Source organism: Macaca thibetana, chromosome 5 (assembly GCF_024542745.1).
Source record: "Macaca thibetana thibetana isolate TM-01 chromosome 5, ASM2454274v1, whole genome shotgun sequence".
Classification (NCBI taxonomy): Eukaryota; Metazoa; Chordata; class Mammalia; order Primates; family Cercopithecidae; genus Macaca; species Macaca thibetana.
In genome coordinates this window covers 88,429,899-88,448,190 of record NC_065582.1, presented here as the reverse complement: position 1 = coordinate 88,448,190, position 18,292 = coordinate 88,429,899, and the positions used below count along the sequence as shown (strand labels likewise).

Sequence of the window (18,292 nt, the reverse complement as noted above, 5' to 3'; positions counted from 1 at the left end):
CCAAAGATCAGTATTGTTTTAGGGACTGATAATATAGGTAGAAACTAAGGGCCATGTAGTTGATTAAAAACCACTTAATGTCTAAAGTCCCTATGAAAAGAAAAAATTATATATAAAAAAGGAAGTATAAGACCTACAATAATCTAGCTAGACTTGAGTAAGGCTTTTGATTTTTGTCTCATGTTACTACAAAAACAAGACAAACAAAAAAAACTAGATTAATCTATAAGCCAGTAAGTAGCAAAGTCAATCTAAAGAAGATTTAGCACAGCATTGAAAAGGAATATGAACTTTACAGTTTAAAAAGTAATTCAAATCAAGTTTTTTTTTTTTTTTTGAGACAGAGTCTTGCTCTGTCGCCCAGGCTGGAGTGCAGTGGCAGGATCTCGGCTCACTGCAAGCTCCGCCTCCTGGGTTCACGCCATTCTCCTGCGTCAGCCTGGTCCAGAGTAGCTGGGACTACAGGCGCCCGCCACCTCGCCCAGCTATTTTTTTTTCTACTTTTAGTAGAGACAAGGTTTCACCGTGTTAGCCAGGATGGTCTCGCTCTCCTGACCTCGTGATCCGCCTGCCTCTGCCTCCCAACGTTCTGGGATTACAGACGTGAGCCACCGTGCCGGGCCCAAATCAAGTTTTTAAAGAACAGAAAGTTGAGCTTCATTTTTAAAGTCTTGGATAATACTAAGGAAAATAACAACATAAAAATAATTCGAGAAATTATTGCTCATTTATAGATAAAGTTCGGAAGAAAAACTATAAAGTAAAAAACAAAAGTGGAAAAAAGATACATAAAAATTTAGTAAAATAGTATAGGAGTAAATGCATCAGGAAAGGATGTGAAACCAAAGAAACCCTAAGTAGAGAATGAGTCATTAATACGATATTTTATTTTAAAATCTTATTTTCAAATGGTACTAGAGTGAAGAGATCATGATATGTAAGTATTAAGAGATAACTATTGCTGTTTTTTTTAAATAGTGGTTGGATTCTTATTACAGGATGAATCCAGTTTTCATTTGTCAATTTTGAACAACAGAAAAGTTGTCAAAGAAGAGAAACTAACGTGAGTAAAGATGTAAATTGGATTCCAGGAGGAGAAGGAAAGGAGTTGGAATGATTTACTGTTTAATCTGAAGAAACAATGTCTGAAACGAAATTTAATTCCAACCAAATTTACATATCTATATCATTTGTCTATCTTAATTTTCTGATCTGTAAATGAAAGTAAAAAGAATTTTAGCCTAAAATTTCTGTTTCACTTGATGAAAAAAAGTGTTTATTTTCCTAATATTAAGACAAAATAAATAGGCAAATCTAGTTTATGAACAATGTAACTCTCATGGAGACATATCAAGGAATGTAAATTATAATTATAAACTAAATCAATTAGTAAAATATCTCTGTCATGAAAATAACATGATACTTTCCATAATGACGGTGTATCACTTTTTTTTTTTTTTTTTTTTAAGGCAGAGTCTTGCTCTGTCGCCCAGGCGTGCAGTGGCACAATCTCAGCTCACTGCAACCTCCACCTCCCAGGTTCAAGTGATTCTCCTGCCTCAGCCTCCTGAGTAGCTGGGATTACAGGGATCCACCACCATGCCCAGCTGGCCGGGCTGGTTTTGAGCTCCTGACTTTAGGTGATCCACCAACCTTGGCCTCCCAAAGTGCTGGGATTACAGGCATGAGCCACTGTGCCGGGCCTATGCATAACAATTCTTAAACTCTACATTTAAACATTTAATGAATCTTTTTCATTCATTTAACACAGATAATTACAGAATGCCTATGTGTACTAGGGCTGTGCTAGGTGATGATATAACATTAATTATTTATTTTCCTTATCAATTCAAATAATTTACTTATATATCTTATATTCATTATACTACTATTTAGCATGTTTTGCAGGTATGTTCCTAGAGATATTGAACGCATTATTTTAAAAATATCCTCAAGTGTACATTTTGTTTGCAGAAAAGATTTTTTTTGGTTGTTAATTAGGCTTTGGAAGTTAATGTTCCATTTTATTTTAAGTTACAGAATAAAAAAATCTATTTATCTTGTAAGATTTTAAGTTTAATTTACAAATGTGGTTATTCCATTTACTAATGTAGTGAATGCAATCATCACCCTAGAGACCCTTTAGCTTTAATCCCATTTATATGTTTTGTTCAGTAAACTTCCTTAAGTATTCAAAACTATTATTAATTGAAAATAGCTAAAATATACCACTTTGACTGCTTTTAAGGGTTTTGTAGAACTGACATATGTAAAAGTATTTTGTAAACTCTCAATTAAATACACAAATATGGCATTATTATTATTAAATTACAATGTCAGATGTGTTACCATATTGAAATGATTCTTGTCTACCTTGCACCAATTTGACTGTTTTAATTACTATATCTTTGTTATGGGACTTCATAAATGGTAGAGTATGTTATCCTTTCCTGTTTTTCTTCATTAAAAATTACTGAGGTTTTCTTGGTTTTGTGCATTTTTATACAAAATTATAAAAAGCTTCTTATATTCCACATATTGGATTGCCCAATTAACATGGTATATTTTTCCATATTTCAAATTTTCTTTAACTTTTCAATAAAGTTTTATAATTATTCTCACACAAATAATGCACATCTTTTATTATAGTTATTTAAAGGTGCTTTTTTATGTTTCTGTAAATGGCATACTGCTACATTTTCTTTTTTAATTATTTGTTGCATCAATAGAAATACAACTGATTTCATAAACTTTATATCCAGAGACCTTGATAAACTCTTTAATTCTAGTGGGTGTGTGTGTGTGTGTGGTTTTTTTTTTGTTTTTTTTTTTTTTTTTTGGTAAATTCTCATAAATACTGTACTTTAACAATCATGTTGACGTGATGTCATTTGTTTGGGGAAATACCCGAGGTTCACTGTTTAGTGCTAAGGAAATTGAAGATGCAGACACACAAGGAGTGGGGTTAAAAGTAGAAAATTTAATAGGCGAAAGAAAGAAGAGAAAAGCTCCCCCATGTAGAGGAAGGGAGGTTCCAAAAAGGTCTTCCGTTTCAGGGCAGGATGCAGTTGGCTTTATAGAGGGGCTTGAGGAAGTGGTGTCTGATTTACATAGAACATAGTGGATTGGTTGGACCAGATGTGACATTTACATAGCTCACAAAGAGGCTGGCCGTCCCACCCTAATTTCTTATTATGCAAATGCGATCTTTACCTGGCTGGCCTCAGGTTACCTGCACATGTGGCAACAAAGAAAAGGGAAGAGAAAACCTCCATGTTGAATATACCTGGCTTCCAGGTATCCCTTTTCTATTGGTACAGTTGCAGGCATTTACCTATGCAAGCTTCCGTATCTATGCTTGCGGCTTGATTTTTCAGGCTGCCCTAGAGAAAAAATGATTTTGGGGCTGCTTTTTATAAAAAGGAAATTCCACCAAGAAATCTTTTATGCTTACTAACTGCCTAAATGATTTCTTTTTAACTCCTATATCAATGTCATATATCATCTACAAATAATATCAATTTTGATTTTTTATCTTTCCAATTCTTAATATAGTCATTTTTCATGTTTTACATCATTAGCTAGGATACTTTGTACAAAGTTTTATAAAAGTAGGATTGTTGGGCAAGATTGTCTTATGTTTAGTCTCAAAAATGCTAATATTTTACTATTATTCATGATGATTGCTATAGTTTTTGAAGCTGCTCTGTTAGATTAGGAAAATTCTCTTATTGTTTTAGTTTTCTAAGCATTTTTATCAGCAATAAATATTGAACGTGCAGAAGTGGTTTTTCTGCCTCAATGAGATTATCATATATTTTCTCTTTATTTTTCTATGTAATGAATTATGTCAATTGATTTTCTAGTGCAAAACCAACTTCACATTGATAATATAATCCCAATTTGGTACAATAAAGTATCATTTAAAGGTTTTTCTGGCTTTTAAAAAATCATTTTTCATAATGAGATTGGTCTATAGCATTTCTCTCTTATTCTTGTCAGGTTTGGGTTTCAACAATAAGCTAACTTTATAACATAAGTTGGAAAATAAAACCTCTATTTTTATTCTGTAGAAGAGCTTATGTAAAAGTGAATTTATTTATCATTTGAATGTTTTGTATAACTTTCTTGTGACACCAAATGGGCTGGAAATTTTTTGTGTGAGAAGATTTTTAATTGCTGATTCAATTTCTTTAACAATTTAAGGCCTACTAAAGTTTTGTATTTCTGCTTGAGTCAGTTTTGATAGTCTGTAGTTTTTAGAAATTTATTTACTTTACATAAATTTTCAAAATTATTGGCATAAGCCTTTTCATAATATGTATTTATTATACTTATATTTTGGCAGAATTTGCAGTAGTATATCCTTTTTCAATCTATTCACTTGTTTCTGCCCTCTTGATTAGTATCAGCAGAGGCTTACCAACCTTATCATTACACATGGGTATTCTTTGCACTATGTATTTCTTTTCCATTTCATTAGTTTTGGCTTTTATTTTTATTATTTTCACCAATCTACTTTTTTATTTTTTATTTTTAAGACAAGGTTTTTCTCTGTCACCCAGGCTGGAGTGCAGTAGTGTGATCATGGCTCATTGCAGCCTTGACCTCCTAGACTCAAGTAATCTTCCCACCTCAGCCTCCCGAGTAACTGGCACCACAGGTGTGCACTACCATACCTGGCTTACTTTTGTATCCTTTTGGAGAGATAGGATTTTGTCATATTGTTCAGGCTGGGAAAGATACAGATATTTTATTTTTTAATTATAATATTGATTTATCACCTAATTATATTAAACTCAGGGAAAATACACATTCAAATCTTTAGTTATTTTCAAAGGAAATGTTAGTGCAAGATATCAAGCACAATATGTGAATACTAACATTTTTAACCAGGTATCTAGATATGTGAAATTACAAAAAGATGGGAAAAATAACCATATGCAGATTTTCAAGTAAAAGATCTATAACTTGTTCGATGAACCCTGGAAACCCTTTACCTACTCCATGACATAAAAAACATCAAAGTATGTGTGCGGCGAGAGAAAGAGAGAGAGAATTATCTGAGAAGAGGTTGTCTTTGTCGAATATTATCTTTGAATCCCATTCCCACCTCCTCCATCCCCAAGGAGAAGGGCTTGTCTGCTCCCTCAATCCAAACCTGCTTTGATTTGTGATCCATACAGTCAGAAGGCATAACAGCCTAGGATCTGACTCACGCCTGGGAAATCCAGAGAATTAAAGAGAGCTGATAGCTGCCTAACTGCCTTGGTGTAGGACCGGGAGAGTTGTTAGCCATGTTGAGAATAAGCCTGCACTGCTGGATGTTGCCAGGGAAAGAGGTACTGGACTGTTTCCTGTGGGCCAAATAAAAGGGAGAGAGAATGAGAGTGTGGGCTTAGGATTATCCTGAATTCCATTCCTTAGCTCTACCTGGAGGACTGGGAACATGAAGAAGCTCTCAGTTAACAAGGACAACCAGTGCTTTGGAAGGGGTAACCAGTGAACTCGCAGAATAGGTATCCATTCATGTGAGCCAAGGAACTACAGAGGAGACAGTCTGAAAAGTGCACTTTTGAGGAACCCTTGAAAGTATACCATTCAGCAGTTGGGTTTTAATGATCTCCCAGAATGTGAGCACAGCTTATGGCGCCACATCAAGTAACATCTTTCATTCATGCTCTCACTTCTTCCTTACTCTGCTCCCGGTACAGTTGATCAGAAAGGAGCTTGAGAGGGAACAGGAAAGCAGAAAAATAGAGAACCTCTAAAAAAGCCACTTTGTAGAATTCTACTCCACACTGGCATGACCTACAAGAGAGAAATTTTAATTATAATTTTGGATCATATATTCTAATTTCTAATTGATACACTCTGAAACTTTAGTTGTCCACAGAACTGTCCATTTTTTAAGGGTTAGCAAAAAAGCCATAGGTTTCCAATAGTTTCATCAAAGATGAAACGTTTATATTCACCAAATCAATATTAAAGAGAGAGTGGGAAACAAAAATAAAATAGAATTTTAATTACATTTTATGATTTGTGGTTTTTCTATGTTTTTAAATCATTTTCTAAGTTTCTTGCTTTCCTAAGACTATGAGACAAGAGTGATAATCACTGCTAAGTTAATTATTTATAGTAACATTTAAAAAAAAGCAATCATCTTTATGAAAAATGGAAAGATTTGGCACCTAGAATGTGTCTTTAAAATTCTCAGATTGAGCTGGCAAGCCTACTTACTTGTAGAAAAAGGCCACTAGAACCCTATCTTTTCGATATCCATTGAGTCACTACAAACATGGTGACAGCTTTGCAGATTGTATGCCTAAAGCTTAGACAAAACCCTACAGCTACTATGAAATAGGTGATGAGATTGACCCAAATGCCCATGGGTCATGCAGAGAGGTGACAGAGGATAAGGTAGGGTTTAAATACATATATGTTTGTAGAAATAAGGGGCATTTCTCAATTTAAAGGGCTGCTTATTACTCAGATCTAACTGAATATCATGAGGGAATATGAAGTCCAATTTGTCAAAAAAAAAATAAACCCTGAAAATACAACTTTATTTCTTTTATTGTTGTTATTGTTGTTTTGCAAAATTTCCTTATTTTAAAATATTTATAAATATTTATACAGTCATAAAACACACCTGGTATGTTATATGCTTAGTGTGGTCAAACAACATACACATTCAAGTTAGAGGTCAAGGGTTGCTAGCTTGTAAATTCTGGAAGATAGACTGCTAAATTCTTCATGTAAGTTATCCTAATTCATTAAGTAATGGCAGACTGATGTACCAGTTGTCAAATTTCAGTCTGTTGTTTTTTGATACTAGAAGTTTGACTACCCTTCTAGCCTAGATTCATAGTATAGCTTCTGCATTTTTTTTCATGCTCACAAATGCTAGTAATTTAATCCTCTATATATTATTAAACTCTTCTTACAGTTAACAGTTCTCTGGGAACCAGAAATATTTGTGTTTGGATTATCTAATGCATCTTGATCCCACTTGAAACTTTGAAGGGAATACCATAATTGTTTCTCTAATAAAACTATTATTAAAGGTGGCTAGATTTCTTGAGTATCCTATAGGATAGAGGCCAGGATCGTTCAATGTTAATGAAAACATGAGGGAGATTAATAGTAGAAGTGAAAGCAATTGATGTGATTTTATAATGATTAGGGAATGAAGGACGCCTCTTTTCGAGGAGATTGTCAAACAAAGCTGGAATTTAAGCCTGTATGCCTAGTGAGATTTCAGCACTTCAACTAATATTTGTCTTAACCAAATCTGTCCTTGGCCAAATTTGTCCTAAACTAGTACAAGCAAAAAATAATAATAATAATTTACATTAAATTTATACCAACATTTTCCCTGAAAGCCCTAGACTCTAACACTTTCCTTGAAAGGTAAACATCTCTGCTTACCTTGTGGATATGGGACAGTGAAAAGAGCACACTTCACATCGAGTGGATGGAGGGAAGAAGGATTGGCAAGAGCTTTAATGGCAAGAAGGAAGAACTCCACTGGGTACTGGCCTTGTAAGAGTGGCTAGAGGGCCTGTGTGGAATACTCTTCTCAAATCCTTAGAGCAATTAATGAGTTTCCCCATTTCTTCTTCCCAGCTTCCCAGCTCTCTTAGACGGTTTCTCTCTCTCTCCCTGCCTCTGTCATTTCTTCAATCTCTTTAAACCTCATTTTTATTCTCAATCTTTTTTTCTGGATGTTGGTTTCTCTCCCCACCCTCTCTCCAAGTATTTTTTTCTAGCCCCACTCCTAACAAATATCTCCCAATTACATATAAATGAGACCACATGGGGAAATGAAAAACATGTTTTTTGTTGATGTGTACTATGAGAAATGTCTCTCATGACACGGAATTGGCCTTTTACATGCAAAGCAGATGCTTCCTAACATCCCTAACTGAAAAATCTCGAAAGGAAATAAACATTAGGGAATAGAATAAAACATTTTGCTCCAGAAGGAGCATATCTAGTGATAACAGGATGAAAATGAAGCAAGATAACTTCAGGCAAAATATATAAGAATTGTTTGTTAACACAAAGATTATAGAACTGTAGATCTGGAAGAAATCTTTCATATCACATAAATGAGTGTGGTAACACTCATTTTATAGACATGAAAATTAAAGCCTTGAGAGGTTAAAAATTTTGCCTGCCTCAGTCACACAGCAAGCATGTGGCCCCTGGTAACTAACCCACGGGCTCTTGGCTCAAAGGTTCAGTGTATTCTTCACCACTACAGTATGCTGGCTTGTCACACCAGTCAGGGCTCAATGGGAAAAAATATAAGAAAGTTGGTATATTGTCAAATATATTCTTTTTTTGAGTGAAAGTACCCTTTCTTTTATGTAATATTCTAATGAATAGCATATGTATTATGGGGAAAGGATTCTGTATTTAACAAAGAACAAGGTGGTTTATCTCATATCAATTGCACAAAGGGTGTTTGGCTTATTTACTAATCTAGGAACAACTGAATTATCTGGTGCTTTTGCTTCTGCACAAGATTAAGATAAAGTTAATTACTCAACATACTGAATTAATACTTCGAAGTTGGAAAGGCAAACTACGTAATCAAAGTGCCTTTACAATTGAATTTTCATAATTTTACAGTCTGTCCTGGTGGGGGTGGGGACTAATCTGATCTGAATGGTTCAGAATTACCTGATGAATTACAAATCACTAATTTTTGTGTATGTGAGCAAGAAACAGGAATGACTTGGCACTTGTATTCAGATATTCACGACACTCTGGTATGATTTGAACAGTCACTAGAATTCAAAGTTAAGTATTTTCTGCTATTTATACAACAGTAAGATGGTAGGTCAACTTCATAAAGCAAATCAAATAAGTTTAGCCAACCAAAAGAGTATTCCAAAATACACTTACTGCGTCCCCTCTACAGAGAACAGGGATAAAAATAAATATTGCCCTCAAGTAACTGAAAACAAATCTAGGAATGCCTTGGGTATTTTCAACTCTGCTGACTTTTGAAGAAATAGAATTCTCCAAATTAAAGCAAGGGCTAGCTACTAAATATCACCTATGTGCCCAAAAATAGGTCTTGGGAAACACACACAAAAAGAATCACTTAGAAATTGTCCTTGCTTCCCATATACAGTTAAGTTGTAACAAAACCTAATAATAGATGTTTAAATGATTTTTTTCTTCTCCTTTGTAAACCTTTAGAATTTTAAACTTTAATTGATAAAAAATCCTGTACCCAACAAGTGAGGCTGTCAAAAAATGAAAAGGAAAGAGAAAAAATAAAAAGTTCATTGATCACATGATTTAATTATTCTAATCCCAATAATGCAATTACTTAATGAATCTTTAAGTTAGTTCACTCTGTGCATTTAAAAAAAAGATGAGTCCCACTTCTAAAAATTGGGTTTGCAGAGAGAGATAATTGGGGAAGTCTCCTGGTTGTTTAGAGTCATCACAATGGCTTTGAGCTGATCAATGTAGGAGTGGTCTTTGTATCCCAGGGAGAGTGCCCAAGAATTCAACGTTTATGTTCTCACATTTGCTGAACACCCTAGGAGGGCGATTTCGCAGTTCATACCACAAAAAAGTATTTCTTTTCCCACTTCAGTTAAAAATAAATTCAATGTGTGACACAAATGGTTTTCCATGTTTTGTGTGTGTGATTTTTATAACTGAAGCATTATTTCAACACATGGCCATTTGGATGTGAACAGCCATAAAAATTATGTAAAGGTATTATGGCTAAAATAGAAATGATACAATGGTAGTTAAAGGCCCAACTAGTAAGGGAAAGTTCTGAAATTTATGGAATGGTTTCCTATTTCTCTCTTGATTCTGTGAGTTAATGTTAACTTATACAATAATAGCTAATGTTTTAGTAATTTATGACATGCACAGTATCTAAAATGGGTATTGCCATTGTCATGTAACACCAATACCATGTCAACATGTATCTTTCTTCCCATTTTTTACATGCAGAAACTGAGATTAAGAAAGATTTAATGTCTGGGTCAATTTGAGCATACTTAGAAGCTAGACTCCTTAAAGTTTTCACATTAAGACCGTGTTTCCTTCCACTAACTTATTTAAGCTCTCAGATTAATCTACATTCAATACTTTATGAGAGTAGTAACAATATTTGAGGATGTTGACTATTTTCAGACTAAAACGTTAGAATTTTTATTAAATACAAACACAATTTTGCTTATTAATTTGAGTGATTAGTTTACAGATGAAGTTAAATAACACAAATCTGAAAAGTATTTGAGAAAATACACCTGTTTGCATATAATGTATAAAATTGTGCCTGCATATATTGTGATTAAAATATTACTTGGCAGTCATCTTACTAGTATCTCACATCAGTTCTATTGTGAAAAAATTTCAGATGCTCATTTTTTACTTTGTGAGAATTAACATTATAATTGTTTAAATATTTTCTGCTTCTGGATTGGAATCAACTTAGAAATAAAATATTTTATCTACAGTGCAGGATATGAGTTCCAAAACTCAGCAAAACTTTATATAACATTTGTCTCATATCAGACACTATTTTGGGTGCTTTCTGCATATTACCTTGTGTGATTCTTCCAATATCCCTATGAGGTAATTCCTTGTAGAGATATTGCAAGAACCACATAAGGCAATCATCTCCATTTTACAGCTGAGGAAACCAAAAGTTGAGAAACTTGTCCAAGTTTATACAGTTAGTAAGTGACAGAGCTGGAACTTGAACTCAGACAATCTGTCTCCAGAAGAATTATAAATGTGACACCAAATGATTAATTCACTGATAGCTATTTCCTCTTTGTTTCTTTCCTTCTTTTCCAAGTCCTATGTTAGCCTCACTGACATTTATAGCCAAGTACATGTTTTTTTCAACCAACATAACAATGACTGGTAGGCAAATGCCTACAACTGCTTCCAACCCATCGCCTAAGAATTAATTGAATCCAGGATATTAAGAAAACATTATTGCTAAGTAAAAATTCATTTATGGCATTATAGTCTTAGTTGTCAGTTTAGAAGGCTGAAGTTGCTGTGAGGCGCAGTAGTGACTTCTAAATTACTCGAGCGGCAAGTCTTTATCCTTATTCGTTTTCAGAAAACTCAATTTACTGAAGTGTCACTACATCAGAAGGTAGCTGAAGGGCAACAGTTCTTGCTTTGATTTTAAGCCACACCACCCTTGTGTAACTTTATACTATTTCCGAGCATCTGTTTCTTAATCAGTAAGATGGGATAGAACTGGCCTTGAAATTTGTGATGAAAGTAATGTGTGTAAAGCGCCTGGCACAATAAATGGTGGATGCTAGTAAATGTTGTGACAATACTTCTTTGGGCTAACTTGGACCATTCCCAACTGTGATCTCCATTCTCTGGTCTTTGACACAACCAATACAGGTCTCAGCTAGAGTATGACTGATTCAACGGATTTAAGAAAACAGTTCACATTTCAGATGAAAAGCACAGAAAGAATAAAATCAATGACATCAACATTTTTTACTACTAACCTCACAGTATAATTCATTACTGCAAACAGGCAAATAATTGCCTTAGAACGGAATCTGTTTAGAATATTGTTAAGCTTATTTAACAAAAGATTGATCAAAGATATTTCATTTTTTGGAAATGAAAAAGAAGAAGGGTAGTACATATTAATTAGAGTGTCAGAGAAACTGAAACTAATCTTTAGTTAGATATACACTACCATCTAAACTAAAATGTTCTCATCAAGAAATATAATAAATCCTGGATTTTCCTAAATAGCAGAGCTGAAACAAGGGCTTCTGTTCAGACAGTTTATTAAAAAAAAAATTTATCTCAGGAAGAGGAATAAAGGACTAAAACAATGAAACTGGAGCAGGAATATAAGAGAAAAGCATTTATGTATTCAGTGGCTCCATTCCCTCTTTTGTCAGGAGCTGTCTCAAAGAATGCTAATGCTCCTGCACTTCTAGTTCAGGCATCTGATAATGCCAGATTCTGAAACGCACCTTTATATCAGAATAGCAGCAGAAAGAAAGCAGGATACATGCGTTAAAGTAAGGCAAGCAGCTGTCAGGTTACCCCTGTGCGTAGCTGGTTGCCATAGCAATAACTGGAGTAAACATGGCCGGAGAAGATGTAGGGAAAGACACAACAGGAATCTAATGCTCATAGGGTGACTTCTTCTACTTTGGGACTAAGTATGATTATCTCCATATATATCATTCTACAGGATATGAAACCTCTATTCAAGTTTTAAAAATCTATTTTTCTTATGGTTGCCCCAAATTTGGGAACCATATACTGCCCTTTCTAGATGTAATTGACACCACTGTTTCCCATTGTGTGCAACAGTACAAAAAGGATCTTGTTTGCTAACTGAGAGAGCTTCTTCAATCAGCCAAAAGGTACTATTAGCCTAAACTAACAGACCTATAATGGATAGGAATTCAGTAGCTAGAAAGGATTCAGTACACAGGAATTGAAAGTTACTTAAATTCCTACTCTGAACTGGGCATGATGGCTCATGCCTGTAATCCCAGCACTTTGGGAGACCAAGGCTGGGTCAGGAGTTCGCAACCAGCCTGGCCAGCATGGTGAAACCCTGTCTCTACTAAAAATAAAAAAATTTAGCCGGGCATAGTGGTGGGTGCCTGTAATCCCAGCTACTTGGGAGACTGAGGCAGGAAAATCTCTTGAACCCAGGAGGCAGAAGTTGCAGTGAGCCAATATCACACCGTTGCACTCCAGCCTGGGCAACAAGAGCAAAACTCCATCTCAAAAAAAGAAAAAATTCCAACTCTGACATTCAGTGTTTAGAAACGTGCATCTCATACTGTTCTTAAAGACAAAGAAGAAGTTGGAAGGTGATTACTAAGAAAAAAAGAATGTGAGTAACTTGAATTAGATAATTATTCACAAGTTAAAATATTTAACTGCAGCTTGGAATGTAACTTCACCAATGAAAAGGAAAGGATGGGCAGTTGTCTAGTAAATTCAAAGCTTTGTGAAACCCTTAAATATTCATTTTTTCTTAGTTTTCTGGGTAACTACAATCTTCAAGATAAAATTGCCAGATAATTTGTTTCTGACAACTGTACACATCTTTTGAAAGTAGGAGTTCTAGAATGATCACTTCTACTTTTAGGTGGGGATTATTAAAAATCAGCAGTGAAGAAAGAATGTAAAGAAATGGTTTGCAGACTAAATACTTTTCCATTTCGATTTGTTTTATATTGGTTCAGTCTTCCTACAATAGACTACTCATTTCAGGTTAGAGATACTGGTGTGGATTAAGCTCAATGGAAGTACTTAGCAAAATTATCTACTCTGAAGCAACTCACCTTACCTATAATGACAAATAAAGATGTATGGTATTTTTTTTAACTTTCTTCCAACTTTTATTTTTGTAAACTTCGCTTCTAAAAAAGCCATTTTGTATTTTTGAGAAGTTGATTGAGAATAAGGTATCTCCTTGAATACTTTTAACTATAGGAATGTATTACATTGAGTATTTGATACCCAAAAAGAAGTAGAGCTGGTTCTGTTTAGATTCCTCCCCATAGTGGTTATAGTTTGAGAGCTGGCTAACCTTTGATAAGAATCCTTTTCCCTTATATTTGGTGCTCACTTTCATAACTGAAATCAAAATAATTGACTTTTTTCTATATTATGTTCTCTGATTTATACTCATCCATAACTTTTTCATAAGGACAAGGTAGTAAACTGTTAGGTGGTTGTCATAGGAAGAAATTAAAATATGAAAATAATAAGAAGGCAACTATTTCATTCAATTATCCATTCATTCAGATAACTGTGTCCTTATTATGTGTTCAGAACTGTTGCTGAGCAATCTGTAACAAATATAGCCCTAGTAGATAAATAAGACATTCGTACAAATAACTGTGACAGAATTGGAAATAAGTGCCTTAGGAGAGTTAGATATATGGGCATCCGAAGAAAGACATATTGCTTCTCTCTGTTATTAATGTTACAATGGGCAAGATTAAGAAATATTTGTATTCAGGACTAAAGAACATTCACCTCTCAACATCACCTCTGGCTCCAGGGGCATTCCAACTATGCATCAGACACTTTTAATTTACCATTGAACATCTCTACATAAATATCAGGATTTCAAAATCACCATGTCCAAAACCAAACATCATTTTTCTCACTAAACTGTATCCTCATATCTTTCCTAATCTCTGCTCCCAAGCCATTTTCCTGTTTCTGGTATTAAAAAAACTCTGTCTCTGCATTTCAGTCACATTATCCTTCATTGCCAGTCAATGATATGTCAACTCACACACTTTCTACTTCCTTAAAGCTCTTTCTAGACCCTTCTTTTTGTTTTATTGACACACTTTCAGACTGGCAATGACATTTGAACTAGTTTCCCTATCTTTTATTTCTCTTGACTCCAGTAGTCTAATCTGTATTCTGCTGACAGATTAATCTTCCCATTTTATAGCCATGATCATATAATTCCCATACTCAAACACATTTACAGACTCAAACTAATTAACTATATGAGTCAATATTTCTCATCCTGGTATTCAACATCTCCTGAGGCTATATTTCCAACCTTATTTCTCAGTACTTAACTATTCCCAAATTGTGACCTCTTTACATTTCTAGACTAGAATATACCAATGTTTCAACGTATCTACTCAATAAATTCCGTTTGTCTAGAATCTCTTGATTTTCAAGCTTCAAAGCTTATAAGAATTTCCACTTTTATATGTGGCCTTTTTGGATGTCCTTATATCCAAAACCAGGCTAGTTGTAAATTTTCTGTCATTCTTCATTTACCTCTTAGAGCCTACAATATAATCAAACTTATAATAACTTCCCTCATCTTCCTCTCTCCCCTACTTCTACAGTGAGGGCTAAGTTTTATTAAGTTCTATAAACCTATAATATTTAGCATGGAGTCTGCCGATAGTGTGTTTAATCTTTCGTTTTCATGAAATTGAATGTTCAGTCACTAACAAATGAATTTCTCCAAGCAATTAAATCCTTCTTCATATACCAATAAAGAAAATGGAAAATGGTGTTTGTCCCTGTCTGAGAATGCCTACAACATTTTAATATTTCCCAAGTTAAGGTAAATTTCAAAAAGCAAGTGGCACTTGATGAGTAAACACATATTGTTTTCTTCTTCTTGGAGGAATCTCTCTTCATTAACTTCTCAGTCCTGACAGTCAAAAGCTCATCCATACATCTAGATTTAAAAGCCACTGTAGGGGTCTGTTCAGTTTTAAACACAATTTAGAAAACCTTAAGAAAGAATGGCAGTTCCCTTTCAGAAATCTCCCACACATATTTCAATAGAACAGCTTTCCAAATTGGAGACTGAAAAATATTATACCACCAACCAAGTAATAAAAAGTCACTCACTGACTGTGATGTAGAAAGACTCCCTTGATTTTCACAAACAGCACAAAAAAACTATATTGCATTTAGTTAAATCTGACAAAAACATCAGAAGAAGAGAAAAGTAGTCAATTTATCTAAAAGATCGTTATGTAGGAATAAATTACTATGCAAAAAAGCATGGATCTGCTTGACAGCTTGTGAATTTAAAGCAGATGAAATGCCTCCCTCCTCGCCCCCAAGAATCGACTTTGCTGATGAAATATGTTAATCATTCCCAAGTTTGAGGAACATATAAAACTCTGAAATCAATGTGTATCTGGAACTGGGAGTTAAGGAAAAAAAATGTACTCAATCAGCTTAGGAAATGCTTTATTTCCTGTACCCAATCTGCAAAAAAACAAAACAAAACAAAAAAAACACAGAACCAGGTACAACAAAATCATACACGTAGATGGGAAACTATCTTCTAGTCCTTTCATGCTCCACTCAGATGGCCAATTTATACTCTTGAGCTATAGCCTCCTCTTCTAAGACAAATGGAGTAGGTTTGGTTTGGTTTGTTCGTTTGTTTGTTTGTTTACAAATACTAGCCTTCAGTTAACAAGTAGACTTGTTAGCTGACTTGAAGGAGATAGTTATTATGTAACTATTGTCTCTGCTCAAATGGGAAATTATCCTAAAGGGGTTAACAGTTCATTAGAAAGAAGACACTGTTAACAGGTTAGGCTCATTACCAGTAAGCAATAGGAGGTTTGTATTTTCCCGAAATGACCATAATGGAAAAACCTGCCAGGACATCTCTGGGTTGTCCTTCACCTTCATGTCTTTCTCAAGGTCAGGTATTGCAGGCTACTTCTATTGATATTATTCCACTATACTTTCGGAAGGGTGAATGATCTATTCAGAGTTTAACAATGCTAGCAAAGTACTGTACCCGTCGATGCTTGCAGACCTGGAGCAGCGAGCAGCCTAAGCCAGACTTTCAGACTTTATACTAATCTGACACATCTAATTGTGAGCAATAATTTCCATGGCATTGAGATTTCTATCAATCTTCCCCAAGCAGACTGAAGTTACTTATAAGCTAGTGCAATGATTTCTGTGGCACCACATAAATATTCTTTACTTAAAAAAATCCAATTCCAGTAACTCTTCTAAGTTGAATTTTCTGGCCTTGATACCTGCTGCAACTTAACCCCAGAAACTCCAACATGCATGGTGGGCAAATGTATGTGAATTTGAAGTGTTTTTGAATTTGTACTAAATTTACATAGATATTTACATAGAAATGACTGATAAAATCAAAATTGTTCAGGGAGGGATGTACTTATTTTCCTCCAACATTATCACTGTAAATTAGAATTTTGTAACCAGTATTCTTTTAAATTGAGAATGAGCAAAATAAAATTAGAAATCAATGTTTTTGCTTTTTTTCACCCCAAGATCCCTCAGAGTCTGAATCAGTCTTTACCAATTGTGTTCTTTTATGGTAGTTTGTACTTTGATTTTCATATTTATTAAATCTATTTTGTATTAAAATCACATGCTTATTTCTCCCGATAGTACATTTACCACTGTGGGCAAGGACATCTTACTTGTTTTTATGTTCCTTCCAGTACAGGGTAGGAACCTAATAAATATTGATTAAATTTAACTTTATTTTCAATCACTCAGGAAGGGTTAAAAGTCAAATGTAAATCATTCTCGATACTGTCCATTAATATACTCAAGGCTTATGAAGATGCATACCTATTTTTTATCTGAGTTTCTTAACCAGACGTCAATAGGTAGGATTTTTATGTGTATAAATTCCTGAAATGTTATGCAAAATGTATGTATATGTTTAGATATGTGCATATTTCTTCAGCAAAAGTCTATAGACTGTAATCAAATGAATCTCTCTCTCTTCACCCTACCCCAAAATATTAAGATTCACTTCCCTAGGCAGCTTTATCCAACTTCTCAATCTATCAGAGCTGAAAATATAGTTGGGAAAAATACAGGCTAACATCTGCAATACAGTATCTCCGATTACAGCCTTTCACCTACACATGCCAATCTTATTATTTCTGAGCTGTGTCTGAAAAGAATACATTTTTGAGAGAGAGTACATTTTTAACCAGCATTCTATTCCTAGATTTTTATACTCTAAAGAGGCCATTGTATATTTCCAGTACCTTGTGATTTCATCAAACATGCTTTCAGGCTGCTGTACCCGCAAATATTTCCCTTCAGTAGAAACAAATACCGTCTCTCTCAAGCCTTCTCCATGCACTCCAAGTCGACATCCAAACACTCAACTCATCAAAGGAATTGCTGCATCTAAGTGTCAGGGGAAGATCCCTGAAAGTAAACTGAGGCTGAGTCACCTACTAAGTGATTTCCAATCCGTACCACCAGAGGAATAAGAGACAAAAATACCTGTTCTGTTTTCACTGCTGCAAATACTGGGCAGAAGGAAAAGAATGGTCACTTGAAGCAGTTCCATGGTGCCCGTAGATGGTGTCAATGGCTTCTCTCTCCAGAGGCAGGCAGGGACAATTCCCTCCCAGCCTGGCAGGGCCTTATTAGCAAATGGAAAAGGTGTACTGAATGTGAATAGCCACTGCCCATTCCTACTTATTTTGGGGGCTCTGATAAAGAACTGGAGGAAATACACACACTCCCTTTGGGAGTTCAGCAGAGAGGAGATTTATTGTTTCAGTCCCTTACAGGAACTCTTTTTTTTTCTCTCTCTCTTCCTTTGGCAGCTACTTGTGTTTTTGTTACTACGTTATTTTGTTCTTCTTCAACAGAAAGGTCGGGACTGGTTTTGAACAGAAACAGATCCTTCTTGAGAATGGATCACAGCGCCTTCTAACTTTTGTTTTGAAAGTGCATTCTGAAGTGGTTATAAAGGGGCCTCATT

The 18,292-nt window shown here is 34.8% G+C and overlaps 1 protein-coding gene across 1 annotated transcript in view; it reads right to left on the bottom strand.

The window, feature by feature from the left end:
- Window positions 1-18,046, bottom strand: part of EMCN (endomucin) — a 119,828-nt gene extending 101,782 nt beyond the window's left edge. The window contains exon 1 of the mRNA XM_050792509.1: window positions 17,806-18,046. Coding sequence (XP_050648466.1) covers window positions 17,806-17,872 — 67 coding nt within the window. The 5' untranslated portion in view covers window positions 17,873-18,046. The remainder of the gene's footprint in view (window positions 1-17,805) is intronic.
- Between the last annotated feature and the right edge of the window lie 246 nt (window positions 18,047-18,292).